The 15,206-nt window shown below is 42.3% G+C and overlaps 1 protein-coding gene across 7 annotated transcripts in view; it reads left to right on the top strand.

Annotated features, from left to right (window-relative positions):
• The first annotated feature begins 439 nt into the window (after positions 1-439).
• KDM3A (lysine demethylase 3A) overlaps positions 440-15,206 on the top strand; it is a 63,842-nt gene continuing 49,075 nt past the window's right edge. For 2 of the 7 annotated variants that reach the window (XR_007470815.1, XR_007470814.1), the window contains exons 1-8: positions 440-568; positions 1,107-1,321; positions 8,860-9,015; positions 10,246-10,356; positions 13,245-13,347; positions 14,043-14,167; positions 14,808-14,880; positions 14,985-15,073. Coding sequence is in view for 5 of the 7 variants with exons in the window: in XM_033431342.2 (XP_033287233.1) it covers positions 1,136-1,321; positions 8,860-9,015; positions 10,246-10,356; positions 13,245-13,347; positions 14,043-14,167; positions 14,808-14,880; positions 14,985-15,073 (843 nt within the window). In the remaining 2 variants the exon portion in view is untranslated. The other 5 variants (XM_033431342.2, XM_049695871.1, XM_033431343.2 and 2 more) reach the window with 4 other exon arrangements.

Raw genomic sequence — 15,206 nt, 5'->3', positions numbered from 1 at the left:
ATCTTCGGTCGACAGCCTACGCACTTGAAAAGCAATCCAATAAGCACTTACAGCCCTGGGGTTCGCCATTCAGTCTTATCTGTGCACCACTGCAATTTTCCTCTGGGTCCTAAAGTTGATGACCGATTTCTCTGGACTTTTTTGCATCCCGTGAGGCAACAAATGGAAAGAATGGCTGTGGCGGAGGGATCCCTCGCTTACGCTCGGTGTACTTTAACCTAATGGGGGTCGTCCGAGAGTCGGAAGGGGGAGGGGAAAGGGAGGAGGCAGCCGAGGAATTGTTTTTTTCTCTCGCCCCGCCCTCGCCGGGGCGGCCAATGGCGATGGGCTCCTTCCCCACGAGTCTCGCCCAGCTCCTTGGACCCAGCCAATGAGCGATGGAAGCGGCTCCGAGGGGGCGGGCCCGGGAGGCTGTGCGTGTCTTGTGAGAGCTCTTGAACCAAGTCAGAGAGCTAGAGTCGGCTGGGCGGCTGGAAACGGTGGCCGCCGCCGGTGACTCAGGGAGGCGGGAGGCGGGAGGCGGGGTAAGAGCGCCACGGCCTCGGCTGAAGGGATCGGAGGAAGAAAGGTGAAGGCGCCAAGCCCGCGGCCCCGCCGCCCCCGCGCCGCGGCGCAGGCTGGGGGTCTGCGGCCGAGTAGAAGGGTGTCGGGGCGGGGCGGCGGGGCAAGTGCGGAACGGCGGGCTCGCCCCTCCCGCGGGGCTGCCCGGGGCGGGGACCCGGCCGCCTGGGACGGAGCCTCTGCTTCGGGGCCTTTTCTTTTCCGGGGTGAGGGGCGAACACTTTCAAATCCACTTAAGCCACAAATAATTCTCCCCTCACTCTGTCTGCATTTAGGTTTCAGGTTTTGGAAAAGCGAAACTTGGGAGAGCCAGGGTCACGCGACGCTTGGGCCAGTGTTTGCGGTGGGGGAGGGATCGGGGGGCGGGAAGGGCGCGGGTGGAGAGATCGGGTGCGGGTCCTCCGTCTCACCCGCCGCCGCCTGGGGTCCCCTCCTCCGATCGGGATTAGGACCCTTTCCTCCGCCCTGGCCTCCCCCACCGACCTCTCTTCCCGGCCCCCTGCCGCCGGCCGCCCCCGTTGCATTTTGTTTTTGTGTTTTTGCAGGGAGGAGCCCTTCCTGCAGCGTTGGAACCATGGTGCTCACGCTCGGAGAAAGTTGGCCAGTATTGGTAGGGAAGCGATTCCTCAGTCTGTCCGCAGCCGACGGCAGCGACGGCGGTCACGACAGCTGGGACTTGGAGCGCGTCGCCGAGTGGCCCTGGCTCTCCGGGACCATTCGAGCCGTCTCCCACACCGACGTTACTAAGAAGGATCTGAAGGTAAAACCGGCTCCCGGGCCTCGGCAGTCGGACGTTTCCTAGTTACCTTGGTAACGAGACAGCCAGCAACCCTCCCTCCCTTTTTCTGAAAAGGCGACCAGAAAGTTGGCATCTGATCTGAAGGTGCAGAAAAGTAGACCTTGAAAGTCTTTGAAATGGTGTGTAGAGCGAGGTGTGTTTGGCTTAGAGTTGCCCGTGTTTAATAATGGGCTTAGGGTTGCTCAGACATGATTAGTTATTGCACGCGCTGTGCCTTATCAGGGCTGTACGATGATTTCTCCGAAGGGGGAGTGTTGTTAATATTAAGTTGGGCAAGTGGGTGACGTTAGGAATCATTGAGAATTGAGCACTAGTGCTTAGAAGTGCTTTCAGTCGGGTTTTTTGTTTGTTCCTTCTAATTTCTTCACCCAACTTCTTAAACTTTCAGACTTAGAAGTGTGAGTGTAGAGGAAGGAGCTTAATTCTCTTCAGTATATTAAGGTGGGTATTTGTCCGTATATGGTGGGTCAGGGCAGGAGTGGGTTCCTGGTTGTCTCTGATGAGTCTGTGAGTGGGTGTGGGATATGACCATATATGGAGGGCTGGGGTGGAGCTGCCCCTTATATGGTGTGTTGGAGGGATGGCTTTGAAATATTCCATTTGGGTGTTTGAGGGAAGGGAGAGAAATGGGAACGAGTGCGGCCAGTGATTTTTAATCAGAATGGCACGCAGAACCTTTTTCAGTTAGATCTTTTCAAAAAGAGATGAATTCTGATCGTACTCCCTAATAGAAGTATTGGTGTGAAAGGATTGTGTGGAAACTACCAGTGAGGAAGCCATTGTACCAACAAAGACTCCTTTGTGCAAAAATAACTGAAAAAAGGTCCCCAACAAAGACTCCGAAGTGGTGATAACTTGAAGGAAGCTTGTCAGAACAGAAGAGCTTTCCATCCTGGGTAACGGATATGTTTTAGTATCTTCACTTGGTCATTATCTTCGCTTTTTCTTGAAAACTGCTCAAATAAGGGAAGCAAGTTTTCGCATTGGCAGTTGAATATGTGTTGATTGCTGAAACACTGTTCAAGGAATTGGCATAACCTGTGTTCTGACCCAGAAAGTTTTGACCCTTGAGCCCACCTTCTTAATCATCGTGCTCCCTGATCAAAGGCTCTGCCACCAGAGGACTCCTGTCGTACACTGTGAAATTTGGTTTCACTCCTAGCAAGGTGCGTTTTGATGTTTACAGAAAGAAGGTAATGTGGTACAGCCTATTTGCTTAGGCTAATCATCTTTCTCAATAAAATGGGCTTTGTGTAGTAGATTTCAGTCATAGTTGCGGCGGTTCATTTCACCTGCCAAGTAAAATTTTCTGTAGTGCATTTGTTTTTACCCGATTTGAGTGGAAACAAGATTAATCCTTACAGTCTTTAGTTCTTTGGCAGATGATGAGAGACTAGGTGTTTCCTTACTCAGCAGTGATTGCAGACCCGTTGGGTTAGGAAGGGAACCTAGGAGGTCCTTTATGTGTGTTCTTTTAAATCTCCACATCTCCCCCACCCCCAACCTTTGAAGTGGTGGTGGTATCTTCATTTTCAGAATAAAGAAATAGATTTAGGAAAGGAAATCTTGTCCAGACTTGCATAGTTAGCTACTAAGTGACAGAGGGAGCATTGGAATCCACGTTTGGCTATGTGTGTCTTCACTGCACTAAGGTGCCTAACCTGGAGACGACAGGGATTTTAATTCAAAAGCAATTTTGACTATAGTGGATTTTTTGCTTTACCTACAGACTTCACAACTCAGCCCTCATGTAAGAAATCTACTCAGTTTCTCTTTTTGAATCATGATTTATTGCTGCATTCCTTAATTGAGTAGCAGATAAAGTAATTGGTGTAAGTTTAAGGATATGTTGTGTTAGCAAAAACACAGTTTTTGAAACATTGAAACCTATTGTGTTTGGCCAGATGCAGGCAGGAACTGAGTAACTAAGACAATGCCTAAGACCTGGGCTTAGGGATATTGAGTTTTTGGGAGTGGGTTGGGGGGGCTGCAATGAATATGAATGAATGAAATTCAAGTAGTGTGCAACTGTTTTAGTACTAATAGAAGTACAAGTCTGTCTAGACTGACTTGCTTCCTTAGTTGAGGTTGAAATGAATGAGACCAAGGCTTGTTAACTTTGTTTCATCTAGAGAAAGACTTTGTAACAAAGTCACTTACTCAGATACAATGTTTAGTAGTTGATTACAGAGAAGTTAGGTGAAGACATAATAGATTTGTTTCATCTAGAGAAAGACTTTGTAACAAAGTCACTTATTCAGATACAATGTTTAGTAGTTGATTACAAAGAAGTTAGGTGAAGACATAATAGATACTTATCATGCAGTAAATACTTTGATTTAATCCTCACAAAAATCCTAGATAGTAAACCACATTTTTTAGTGTTAGAAATTGAGGCTTAAACAAGTTAAATAACTTGCCGAAGTTTGTCCCCAGACCTTAAACACTAGGCTTTAATATTCAGATAGAGTGAGGTTAGAGCAACTCTATTTTGCTGGGTTCAGTATCCCCAGCACTGAGAACATTGCTTGGCATGTAGTTTTTGCTAAAATATTTGAACAGATGAAGGAATCATAAAATTATTACTCGTATATAGAAAAGCAGTTCAGAAATTATCTTCCAGTGGAGCATTGGCATTCTCTTTAACTTGGATAACAACAGATCTTAATTAGGTGTGATTATAAGGACTTCTTCAACCTTATTTTTGTGCTACTCTGTCTACTTGAGTGTGAGGCAGATTGCTTCTTAACTGACTGTGTTCTACGCATGCTGGGAATGCCCTCCTTCCCCAACTTGTTTGTCTAAGTCTTTTCCTTGCTTTGAACCTACTTTTTCCTTGAGTCTTCTGCCCCTTAGTTCTTTGGGATGTCCTTAGCAGATGAGTAGTACTTGCCAACTATATGTACCATTTGCTGCTGTTAAAGCCCTTTTTGGCAGTTGGATACCTTGACCAATCAATGCCTAGTTTTTTCATCCTTGCATACAGTTGAAACTTGAATGTTGGTGGATTCTGTTGACAGTCAACCCATGTAAAATGAGAAACTTAGCACAGTGTAATAATAAAAAGTGTTTACCCCTATAATTGAATGCTAGACTCTGGGATTTTAGATAAGAGTCTAGGTGTAAGAAGACATAAATAGAAGCATAATGAATTAATTCCTAATTTGTGAAGCAGTGAAATAAGTGATATTCTGTACCGTAGTACTGGGCATAGAGTAGAATGTCATTAAAAACTTCGTGATTAAAAACCATGCCATTGTGTAAGTGCCTACTTTTAAACTTGGAAACATTTTACTTGGCTATTCTGATAGTTTTCAAAATCATATACTTAGGTAAGATTAGTGAATACTAAAAGTGGAGGTTTTGAGATTAGCTTGATTAGATAATATTAATTCATATATCTTAAAGGAAAGAGATTTATCTTTCTGGGAAGAACAGCTTGAAATAATTAACTTGAAATATCCAACATCTGGTCAAGAAATTTTATAAGCTAATAGGCACGTATTTACAAAATGCCCTATTTTTTAAATAGGAAATTTGGGAATTATAGGTAGTAAGTTGTAATTAATAGGCCTTTTTCTGGCCTTTGGAGTCAGACAGCACAGATAACATCTCCTTTGTGGACCAAGGGATTGTGGAGGAAAGAACACCATTTAGAATGAGAACTAGTCGTATCTGTCACTTTGCAGGAGCTTGGTCAAATCACATTAGTTCCCCCTGAATTTGAATTCTTACCGTTGTTTTTCTTAAATAGAAATTTCTGTAAAAGAGGCTTTTGGTGCGGGGGGTGTGTGTCCTTATATATAGAACTTCAGACCTCAAGGCACAAATGAAAGATATGTAGTTATGATAAACAGGAGACTTTTTAAAGAACGTTGAAGAAAGCTCACAACTTGTTGGTTTTATTATATTTTTTCAAAAGTCATCTTTTTTTTTTTTTTTTGCGGTACGCAGGCCTCCCACAGCTGCAGCCTCTCCCGCTGCGGAGCACAGTCTCCGGACGCGCAGGCTCAGCTGCCATGGCTCACGGGCCCAGCCGCTCCGCGGCATGTGGGATCTTCCCGGACCGGGGCATGAACCCGTGTCCCCTGCATCGGCAGGCGGACTCTCAACCACTGCGCCACCAGGGAAGCCCCTTAAAAGTCATCTTTTTAAATGTGAAGTTTTGACCAACACAGCCTAATACTTCAAAGTATTATTTATTTTTAAAAAACTAAATTTATTTATTTTTAAAGAACTAAACTTAATTTTCAGATTACTCAAAAATTGAGACATAGGGACTTCCCTGGTGGCGCAGTTAAGAATCCGCCTACCAATGCAGGGGACACGGGTTCGAGCCCTGGTCCGGGAAGATCCCACATGCCGCAGAGCAACGTAGCCTGTGCGCCACAACTACTGAGCCTGCACTCTAGAGCCTGTGAGCCACAAGTACTGAGCCCGTGTGCCACAACTCCTGAAGCCCGCATGCCTAGAGCCCGTGCTCCGCAACAAGAGAAGCCACCACAGTGAGAAGACCATGCACCGCGACAAAGAGTAGCACCTGCTCGCTGCAACTAGAGAAAGCCTAGGTGCAGCAATGAAGACCCAATGCAGCCAAAAATAAATAATTAATAAATAAATAAATTTATGTTAAAATAATTGAGATATAAAGAGGCAGCTTGTCTAAAATTTGGTTTAGGGTTGATCATAAGCTTTATAGATAGCTTATAGATATGATAAGAACTGTGATATTGCATACGTTTTGGGAAGCCACTTAAGATCTTAGATTACTTTTTTTCTGAGTAGATGTTAGATAATCATATTGAAGTCTTCCTCCTCCCATTCCTAACTGAAGAAGTGATACTCTGATAAATTAAGATTTGAATTACCACGGAGGTCTTAAAACTACCTAGTCTTGGGCTTCCCTGGTGGCGCAGTGGTTGAGAGTCCGCCTGCCGATGCAGGGGACACGGGTTCGTGCCCCGGTCCGGGAAGATCCCACATGCCGCGGAGCGGCTGGGCCCGTGAGCCATGGCCGCTGAAGCCTGCGCGTCCAGAGCCTGTGCTCCACAATGGGAGAGGCCACAACAGTGAGAGGCCTGCGTACCGCAAAAAAAAAACCTACCTAGTCTCCTTGCCAGATACTTAACATAAATTGCCTTTAAAATCTACCTAACAATTCAGTGAAGGGTGGGTCTTAGTACTTTCATTTTGAAGCTACCAGAACACAAGATTCAGAGAGCTTAGCTTTTTGACCTGGGTACAGTTAATTGGTTTCCTTTGTAATTCTACATATTTTATTTTATGCATGTAAAATCATTCTAAGAAAGCTTCAACATAGCTGGTATTCAAACCCAGATCTCTCTGATTCTGATGTGTGTAGATGTGCATTCCTCTTACACTATGTTGATGGGAAAACTGTCATCCAAAGCTAAGTTGGGTTTGAGGTTGATGTGCTGTGGGGCAAAAAGACTAGGGGAGATGTCAGAGGACCTGGATTCTGTGACTAGGCAAACAGAAAGGAAGATGGGCAGTCTCTGAAGCCCAATGTGAAGGACCACTGGTTGGTTATGGTGATGGAATACATAGAACCAAGGTGGAGTACGCAGGGCCTTGTCACATAGTAGGTGCTTAACACATTTACACTTATTCTGTAATAACTGCAAGGTTAAAAGCCTGCCATACCAGGAAGATATGCAGCTTCTCAGGGGAAGTTGCCTGGGAAATTAGGGGTGCATATTTTGTGGTTGGGGGAGAAGGATAGGATGGGTCTCAAATTTCATTGATTTTAAAGATTGTTAGTCTATAGCCATAAAACTGGAAAAGTTTGGGATTGAGGCTAGTGGTGTATCAGTTGGGAACTTCCTGCCTTCCAAATGGATGAGAGAAACAAGGTAAGAGCCCAATTCAGAGAGAAATTTATTCATTCGACAAGTATTCGAGTACTGACTGATGAAATACATGGTAAGTTAAAGAAGACAGACTTTGACCGATTAGAGTTTTTAATATGTCAATCAGTTGACCACAAATAAATAATTCAAAATGTGGAATAGTGCTACAAAAGAAGAGTACAGAGTTTTGAGTACAATTAGCAAGGGACTTCTCTTGGGAGAGAGAGGGGCTCTTTGGTAAGGGAAGGCTTGAGGAAAGGATTTTTGAATTGGGTTCTGATGAATAAATGGAAATTAAATAAACTTTTTTAAGTTAAAGGTTGAAAAGGGAGATATGATTGCCTATGAAATTATGAAGTGTTGATAGATTTATTAACTAATTCTTTGAAACCAAAAATGAGACATCACTCTATTAAGAGGAGAGCTTTTAAATCAAATTAAAATAGTGATTTTTTTTTTTTTTTTGCGGTACGCGGGCCTCTCACTGCTGTGGCCTCTCCGGTTGCGGAGCACAGGCTCCGGAAGCGCAGACTCAGCGGCCATGGCTCACGGGCCTAGCTGCTCCGCGGCATGTGGGATCTTCCCGGACCGGGGCACGAACCCATGTCCCCTACATCAGCAGGCGGACTCTCAACCACTGCGCCACCGGGGAAGCCCAAAATAGTGATTTTTACACTGAATATTGAGGGAGTTTATTGTATCTCAGTTAAAACATAAGAAACATTTTAAAAGACTTAGAGTAAATGAAACGGTAGCGTATTCATAATGGGTTAAGGAAGCTAAGGTGTTTGGTACGTTTATATGACTTTTAAGGTTTTGTGACTGATTCCTACTTATGGGTTACTGTCAGAGACCCACTTTTGGACTGAATTCTTTTTTTATGTTTTAAAATATCTACAAATTATAAGGGTTTTAACTTTAGGGCTAAAAGGTATTTTGCAGATCAGAAGCAGAAAACTTCATAGTTACTTGGAAAATAGTATTTCAAAGGTAGTTTAATTTTCATGTAAGAAGTTAGAGGTAGTTTTGGAAAATTCTGGGGTCCTTTATCAATTACTCGTTTCTATATGTAGCAAAGTTGTCTCGGATTTCAAACTCTGAGGTAATTTCCCAGTTTATTCAACTCAAGGTGTTGAAAGCGCCTGGTGCCGAGTCCTACTGCTACCAGAGGGCTTCAGAAGCCAGTGGTGGATTGTGTGATGGGCGGTCATCTTAAACTCACTGACAGTGTCAACATAGAATTACAATGCCCTGCGAGAAGTACTTTGGGTTTCAGATTTCTGTCTTTGAATTCTCAAAGCTCTGATGTCTAATTAACATATGTAAAAACCTTCTACACGGGGGTTCTTTTTTGTGAAGGCTTCCCAGAGGTTACTTTGAGGGCAGAGACTGGTCTCCACATCCCTTGACTCTGCTTCCCAGAGTGGTTTGGGAGCCAAAGCTCATTGGTTCTAACAGATCTGGTTAGTTTATTGTGGGTTTAGAAGGGAAGTAAGAGAGCAGGAGTTGGGGGCAGCGTATTCAGATACAAGACTCGAGTAGAATGGTGAGGGTATAATTCAACTTAGGCATTTTTCATGTTTATTTTTGTTAATCAAGTCTGCTTTCCTTCAATTTTGTTTGTCTTAGGTGTGTGTGGAGTTTGATGGGGAATCTTGGAGGAAGAGAAGATGGATAGACGTGTACAGCCTTCTAAGGAGAGCCTTTTTAGTGGAACATAACTTGGTTTTGGCTGAACGAAAGTCTCCTGAAGTTTCTGAGCGAATTGTTCAGTGGCCTGCGATAGTGAGTAAAACTCGGGCTTATTTGAACTCCTGAGAAGAGGGTATTTCACCAGTTATGAATGAAACAGGGAAAATCTATACGTAATGCCTATATTTGGTCCTCTGGAAAATAATAGTACAGAGATATGACAGTGTAGAAGATTCAGAAGAACCCCCAGAACCTCCTGTCAGCCCTGCTAGGAGCCCTGCAACTCTGACCCTTGACTTTTCTTGGGCCTCAGTTTCTTCACTTGAAAAGTCGGGGGTGGAGGTCATGTGGGGAACATCTAGTCTAGGTCAGTGGTTAGAAACCAGCAGATATATACAGACATACAGATCTTTTTGGTTTGACCCTCACAGTGTTTTAAGAAAATCTAAATTAGTTGTCTACATTTAAAAAATGTAGAGAATGTCCTTAAAAATCTAGAGTTCCAGTTTTTCTTGGAGAAATGGCAAGATATGGCAACACTGGAGCCTCATAGCAGTTCCTTGTCGCAACAGTGGGCTGAAGCTGAAAAGTAGCTGTTGCCTGGACCCTGTGAGGGTTTCCGCTTGGGGTCTCATGATCTTTAAGGTTCCCCCTGGCTCATATTTCTTTGGCTTTAAAGATGCTAGCAGTCAGTATATGACTCTGCCATTTCCACACCATAAGTCTGGTGCGGTTAAAGGAAAATAGTGATCAGGAGAGGACAGTTCAGGCTATTTGAGACATGAGCTGGGGCTTGAAGGAGGAAGGGGCAGATTGGATAGTTGAAAGGCTAACAGGATGATTGAAAGGCTGACCAGCTTGTGAAGGGCCTGCATGCCCGTATGAGCAAAGTTAAGATTTTGCCCATGGGTGCGAAGAGCTGCTGGAGGTTTTTGAGTGGTGTCGGGTTTTGTTTAAAGTTGTATTTTGCTCTTTGTATTTTTTCCCCCATCTATTAAGAATTTGCTAAAAACATGGCCCTGTCTCCCCACAAAAATGTACATAAAGCAATATTTTGCATAAATTTGGGGGAAGCCATACATCTGTGGCCCCAGACCTATATGTTAATGACTCTCAAATGTGTATCGCATTTAAGTTATTGATTCTGGGTAAAAATTACGTGCTCCTGTTGTGGTTGCATGAATAGTTATTATTGAGATACTGATAGTAAATAAACGACTGAATGGCTTTATCTCTCTCCACGTGTATGGAATATTGCCAGTCCCCGTTTTCAGAATTACACCAGCAGCAGTTATGATGCCAAAGCATTTTCTTCTGTTTCAGATGTACAGACCTCTGCTGGACAAAGCTGGTTTGGGATCCATAACGTCTATTCGCTTTTTAGGAGATCAACAAAGAGTATTTCTTTCTAAAGACCTTTTAAAGCCTATACAGGTAAAACACGGAAACGATATTAAACCCTAAAAATAGAAAGACAGACTCCTTGAATATGAGAACTAACATATTGATGTTGATTGCTCTCATTCAGATATCTAACAGAGAAAAGGACCCATCTTATGAGCAGTTAAGTTGTCAGACATCATTGCTTAGTGTTAGCCGTTGGGTTGGTACTGTTTATTTGGGGTTGGAAGGACAAACGTACTACAGTTGATGATGTGTGTGTATAGAAACACCTAGGTGATATGAAGCTCATTTCTAAGACTATCATTCATATATATACATATATCTGTGTATGTATATATATATGTCAGTCCTGATTATTTAAGGATTCTGTATTTGGGAACTTGCTTACTTGCTAAAATATATTTGTAACCCCCCAGTCAGTACTTTGGTGCTTTCATGGTCATTCACAGACATGTGCACAGTGGTGAAGATTTTCAGTTGTCTGACACATGTTCCCAGCTGAGCTTGAATAAGGTGACATTCTGCCTTCTTACTTCCTCTCTTCTACTGTAAACAAGTGTCCTTTTCAAGGTCTATTTAGTACTGCATTTTTGTGCTTTTTCGTTGGTGATTTCACTCTTTAAAATGGCCCCAAGGGTAGTGCTGACGTGCTCTCTAGTGTTCTAAGTGCAACGAGGCTGTGATGTGTCTTAGGGAGAAAATACATGTGTTAGATAAGCTTCATTCAGCCGTGAGGTATAGTGGCCATGGGTTCGAGGTTAGCATTGCAGCAATATATACTAAATAATGTGTTTTTCAACAGAAACACATAAAACAAGGTTATGTATTGATTGGTTGACGACAGTATTGTGACCAGAGGCTTGAAGGAACCTAACCCCATCTTTCCCCTAGGAATGGTTCAGTATTCACTAATTCAGTGTTTGTGGTGACTTAACATAACTACCACAAACAGTGTAAATCGCGTGTGTGTGTGTGTTCATTCGTATTCTTTCCAATTAGCTTGCAGAACTCCCTCCTTTTTCTTCACAACATTTAGGCTCTTCGTTCTTGCTCGTGTGTGATTTTTTCCTTTATTGTAAAAATGTTGGGAGGGAGGGGAAGAACACACAGATTACTGCCACAGATCACTACCTTGGGAATAATGTTGGTCTTATGATAACATTGGTTTTTTTATGTTTTTTGTTTTTTGCGGTACGCGGGCCTCTCACTGTTGTGGCCTCTCCCACTGCGGAGCACAGGCTCCGGACGCGCAGGCTCAGAGGCCATGGCTCACGGGCCCAGCCGCTCCACAGCATGTGGGATCTTTCCGGACCGGGGCACGAACCCGTGTCCCCTGCATCGGCAGGCGGACTCCCAACGACCGCGCCACCAGGGAAGCCCTAACACTGGTTTTTTTATATGTCATTTGTGAAACTTAGTCATCCCCTTTAACCACTTCTGTTTTGTGACCTGACTTGTTTCTATGGCCTGTAGGACAATTAAACCAGTTTATTTGCTGAAAGACAGTTTAGGACCAAGGGTCATTGACTTGGCATTGACTTTTCTCTGTGCAAGTCTTACTTTTACTTCCATGTCCTCGAAGTGAGTGAAAACAAGATTCACACTCTGAACCCTATTCTATAATGTTTAGTAAATGGAACAGAGGAAGATGCTTTTACTTAATTGCAGACACAAGTTATCTTCATATGTCAAATAGGCATCTTGATATTTTTCCTACATTAAAAGGCAGAATGACTGCTCTTAAGGACCAAGGAACATACAGCAGGGGCTGTGGATGTCTGCTTCACTGAGCAGTATTTACTTCTTAGCATTGTTTTCAGGACAGTTCTGTTTTCTATCTTTCATGTGTTTAACCTTTTCAGTTTTGTTTCTTGAGGTTGAAAAAGGTCAGTAAGTTTTATTTATTTAAGAGCCCTTTGTGGCCCGCCCCACTGACGTGGTATTTTACCTTGTAGTAGGAATTGGAGAACACATTTAAATTTTTTGAAATTGCAGTAGCATGAAAAAAAACAAAACAAAACACATGGCCCGTTCTGGTTATTAATGTTGAGCTCTTATGAAACCCCTAGTTCAAGTCTAATGTTATTTGGCTTAAGAAATTTTTCCAGCATGGCCTCTCTAAAAGACTGTTCTTTCCAATGGGAGAAATGGATGAACTGTTTTTGGCCACTGTGTACCCATTTCACATGCAGAAAAGCATGAAGGCCTGATATTGGAAGGGCTTCTGTGCTATGCAGTTTGGGTTTGGCAGGTTCCTCCTATTGACAGTCTGTATACATTTATCATAACTGAGTGTACACACAAAGCCAGAGCACTGTGGAATAGTGCCAAAACTAGAGCTGCCAAGAATTGAATGTTTCAAAGCTGGCTAGCTGAAGGCTTAACGCTATTCATTCAGATTTTGTCCTTCCTCCCCCCCCACGCCCCTCTTCGTAAACAAGAATGCATTTGGAATTCTAGTTAGGGGAAATGAATCTGTGTGAAATGATGTTTGTTAAAAACAGCAATTTCAATGAACTGACACTATGGATCTAAGTGATTTCTGTGTATGTGTCTTTTGCCCCTTGCATTTGGAGCTGTGATTTCCCTAATTTCCCTAGAGTTTGGGATACAGAGTATTTTTGACATGAACTGACTAGCTAGTTTGTTTGCTTATTATATTTAAAATTTGAGCCACTCTTAGTATTGTCTTGCTCTTAGTTTGGGGTGACTTCACTTCTGTCTGCCTTATATTTGTGATGGTTTGATGGTTTCCTACTACTTGACTAGTCTAATTCATTGGAGTTGCAATGGTTTGCTGCCATCAAATGGCTAATTGACACTACTTTAATCCCTGTGATTAAACTGATTGAAATATCCACTGGAATTTAAACAACTCTTCTTGTTACCTTAAAATGTAATGATTTTCCATTTTTCAGGATGTAAACAATCTTCGACTTTCGCTTATCGATAATCAGAATGTCAGTAAAGAATTTCAAGCTTTGATTGTGAAACATTTGGATGAAAGCCATCTTTTACAAGGTAAGAAGCTATGTTTTAGCCCTTCTCACTCATTTGCTCATTAAAAATTCTAATGTGTTAGAAATTCTTTTGCTGCTTTTCCCATGCAACTAGGTGAGTGGAGGACTTTATTCTGTAATGTATTCTAAAGCCTCTGAAATTTGGAGAGCTCAGGGATCATGTGAAGACTATAAAAGTGAAGTAGGTATTAAACAAGCTCAGCTATATTTTGACATGGAATTTGATATGTTTGGAATTTCAGTCTTATAAAATTAATAAAGCATTAATTTGGTAAGCTTGATCTTGCCATTTACTGTTATTGATTTTCTTGGTCAGTTTCACAATTGTAAGTATTTTATCAGACTTAGCAGTTTTGCTGAGGTTCCTGAATTTGGATCCTCTAAAACTCTGCAGAGGAGAATGAGTTACGTCTCAATGTGTTATCTGATACTACATGGTCTGATACAAATACTAGAAGAAATATATTGCAAGTCTAAGATAAATCCGTAGAAAAGTGAAGCTTAAAAATACAGTTTAAATTTTCTCCTAGCTTTGCTGAAATGTCTGTCTTCTTGCATTTATAGCAGTACCTTTTAATGTTTACTTTTTGTCTACTGCATTTTTAAAGACTTGGGAAAAGATTATCCTGGATAATGGTGCTGTTGGGAGATAATGCATATTGCTCTAAGGACTTTTTTTACTTTTTATTTTTTAAGGTGACAAAAACTTAGTTGGTTCAGAAGTAAAAATTTATAGCTTGGACCCATCTACTCAGTGGTTTTCTGCAACCATTGTAAATGGAAACCCAACATCAAAAACTCTTCAAGTCAACTGTGAGGAGGTAAGGATGATGATAATTGTGTGTAAGATAACTTGACAGGGAAAGATAATTACACAAAGGAATTATAGTATCTTATAGGAGCTAAACACCTTTATTATTTTATATTATTATTATTTTATATATCAGAGTAGAAAAAACAATTATTTTAAAAAGCAATTATATGTAAGAAGCCCCTATTATTTGTTTTTTTAAATAAATTTTAATTAATTAATTAATTTATGGCTGCATTGGATCTTCACTGCTGCGCACGGGCTTTCTCTAGTTGCGGCGAGCAGGGTCTACTCTTCGTTGTGGTGCCTGGGCTTCTCACTGCGGTGGCTTCTCTTGTTGTGGAGCATGGGCTCTAGGCACGTGGGCTTCAGTAGCTGTGGCATGCGGGCTCAGTAGTTGTGGCTCGTGGGCTCTAGAGCGCAGGCTCAGTAGTTGTGGCGCACGGGCTTAGTTGCTCCGTGTCATGTGGGACCTTCCCGGACCAGGGCTCGAACCCGTGTCCCCTGCATTGGCAGGCGGATTCTTAACCACTGCGCCACCAGGGAAGTCCCAGAAGCCCCTACTGTTATGTTGATAGAGCTAATTTCTGGTGTGTTCCTGAGCATTTTAAAATTTCCTAGTATCTTTGTTTTATTTATTTGTTTTTAAGATTCCAGCACTGAAAATTGTCGATCCATCACTGATTCATGTTGAAGTTGTACATGATAACTTTGTGACATGTGGTAAGACACACTGTTTGATTAAAATCTTTGTTCTCCTTTCCCCTTTATCCTTCTCACATTAAGAGAGACAGGGACGCCAACTTACCTGTTTTTAAATATTTTAGGTAATTCTACAAGAATTGGGGCTATAAAACGCAAATCTTCTGAGAATAATGGAAGCCTGGTTTCCAAACAAGCAAAATCTTGCTCTGAGGTAACTTGATTTATTTTTGTCACTTGTGTAAACCTTTCTCTAATTCTCACAGTGCATGGCCAGTTTGTCTAGTGGTAATAAAGCTGTCTGCTCTGCTCTTCTGTGCTGTTGTGTCTGCTCTTTGCTAGTCCCA

Source organism: Orcinus orca, chromosome 13 (assembly GCF_937001465.1).
Source record: "Orcinus orca chromosome 13, mOrcOrc1.1, whole genome shotgun sequence".
NCBI classification, from domain to species: Eukaryota; Metazoa; Chordata; class Mammalia; order Artiodactyla; family Delphinidae; genus Orcinus; species Orcinus orca.
Note: the sequence above shows the minus strand (reverse complement) of the source record. Positions and strands in the feature narration are given on the sequence as shown.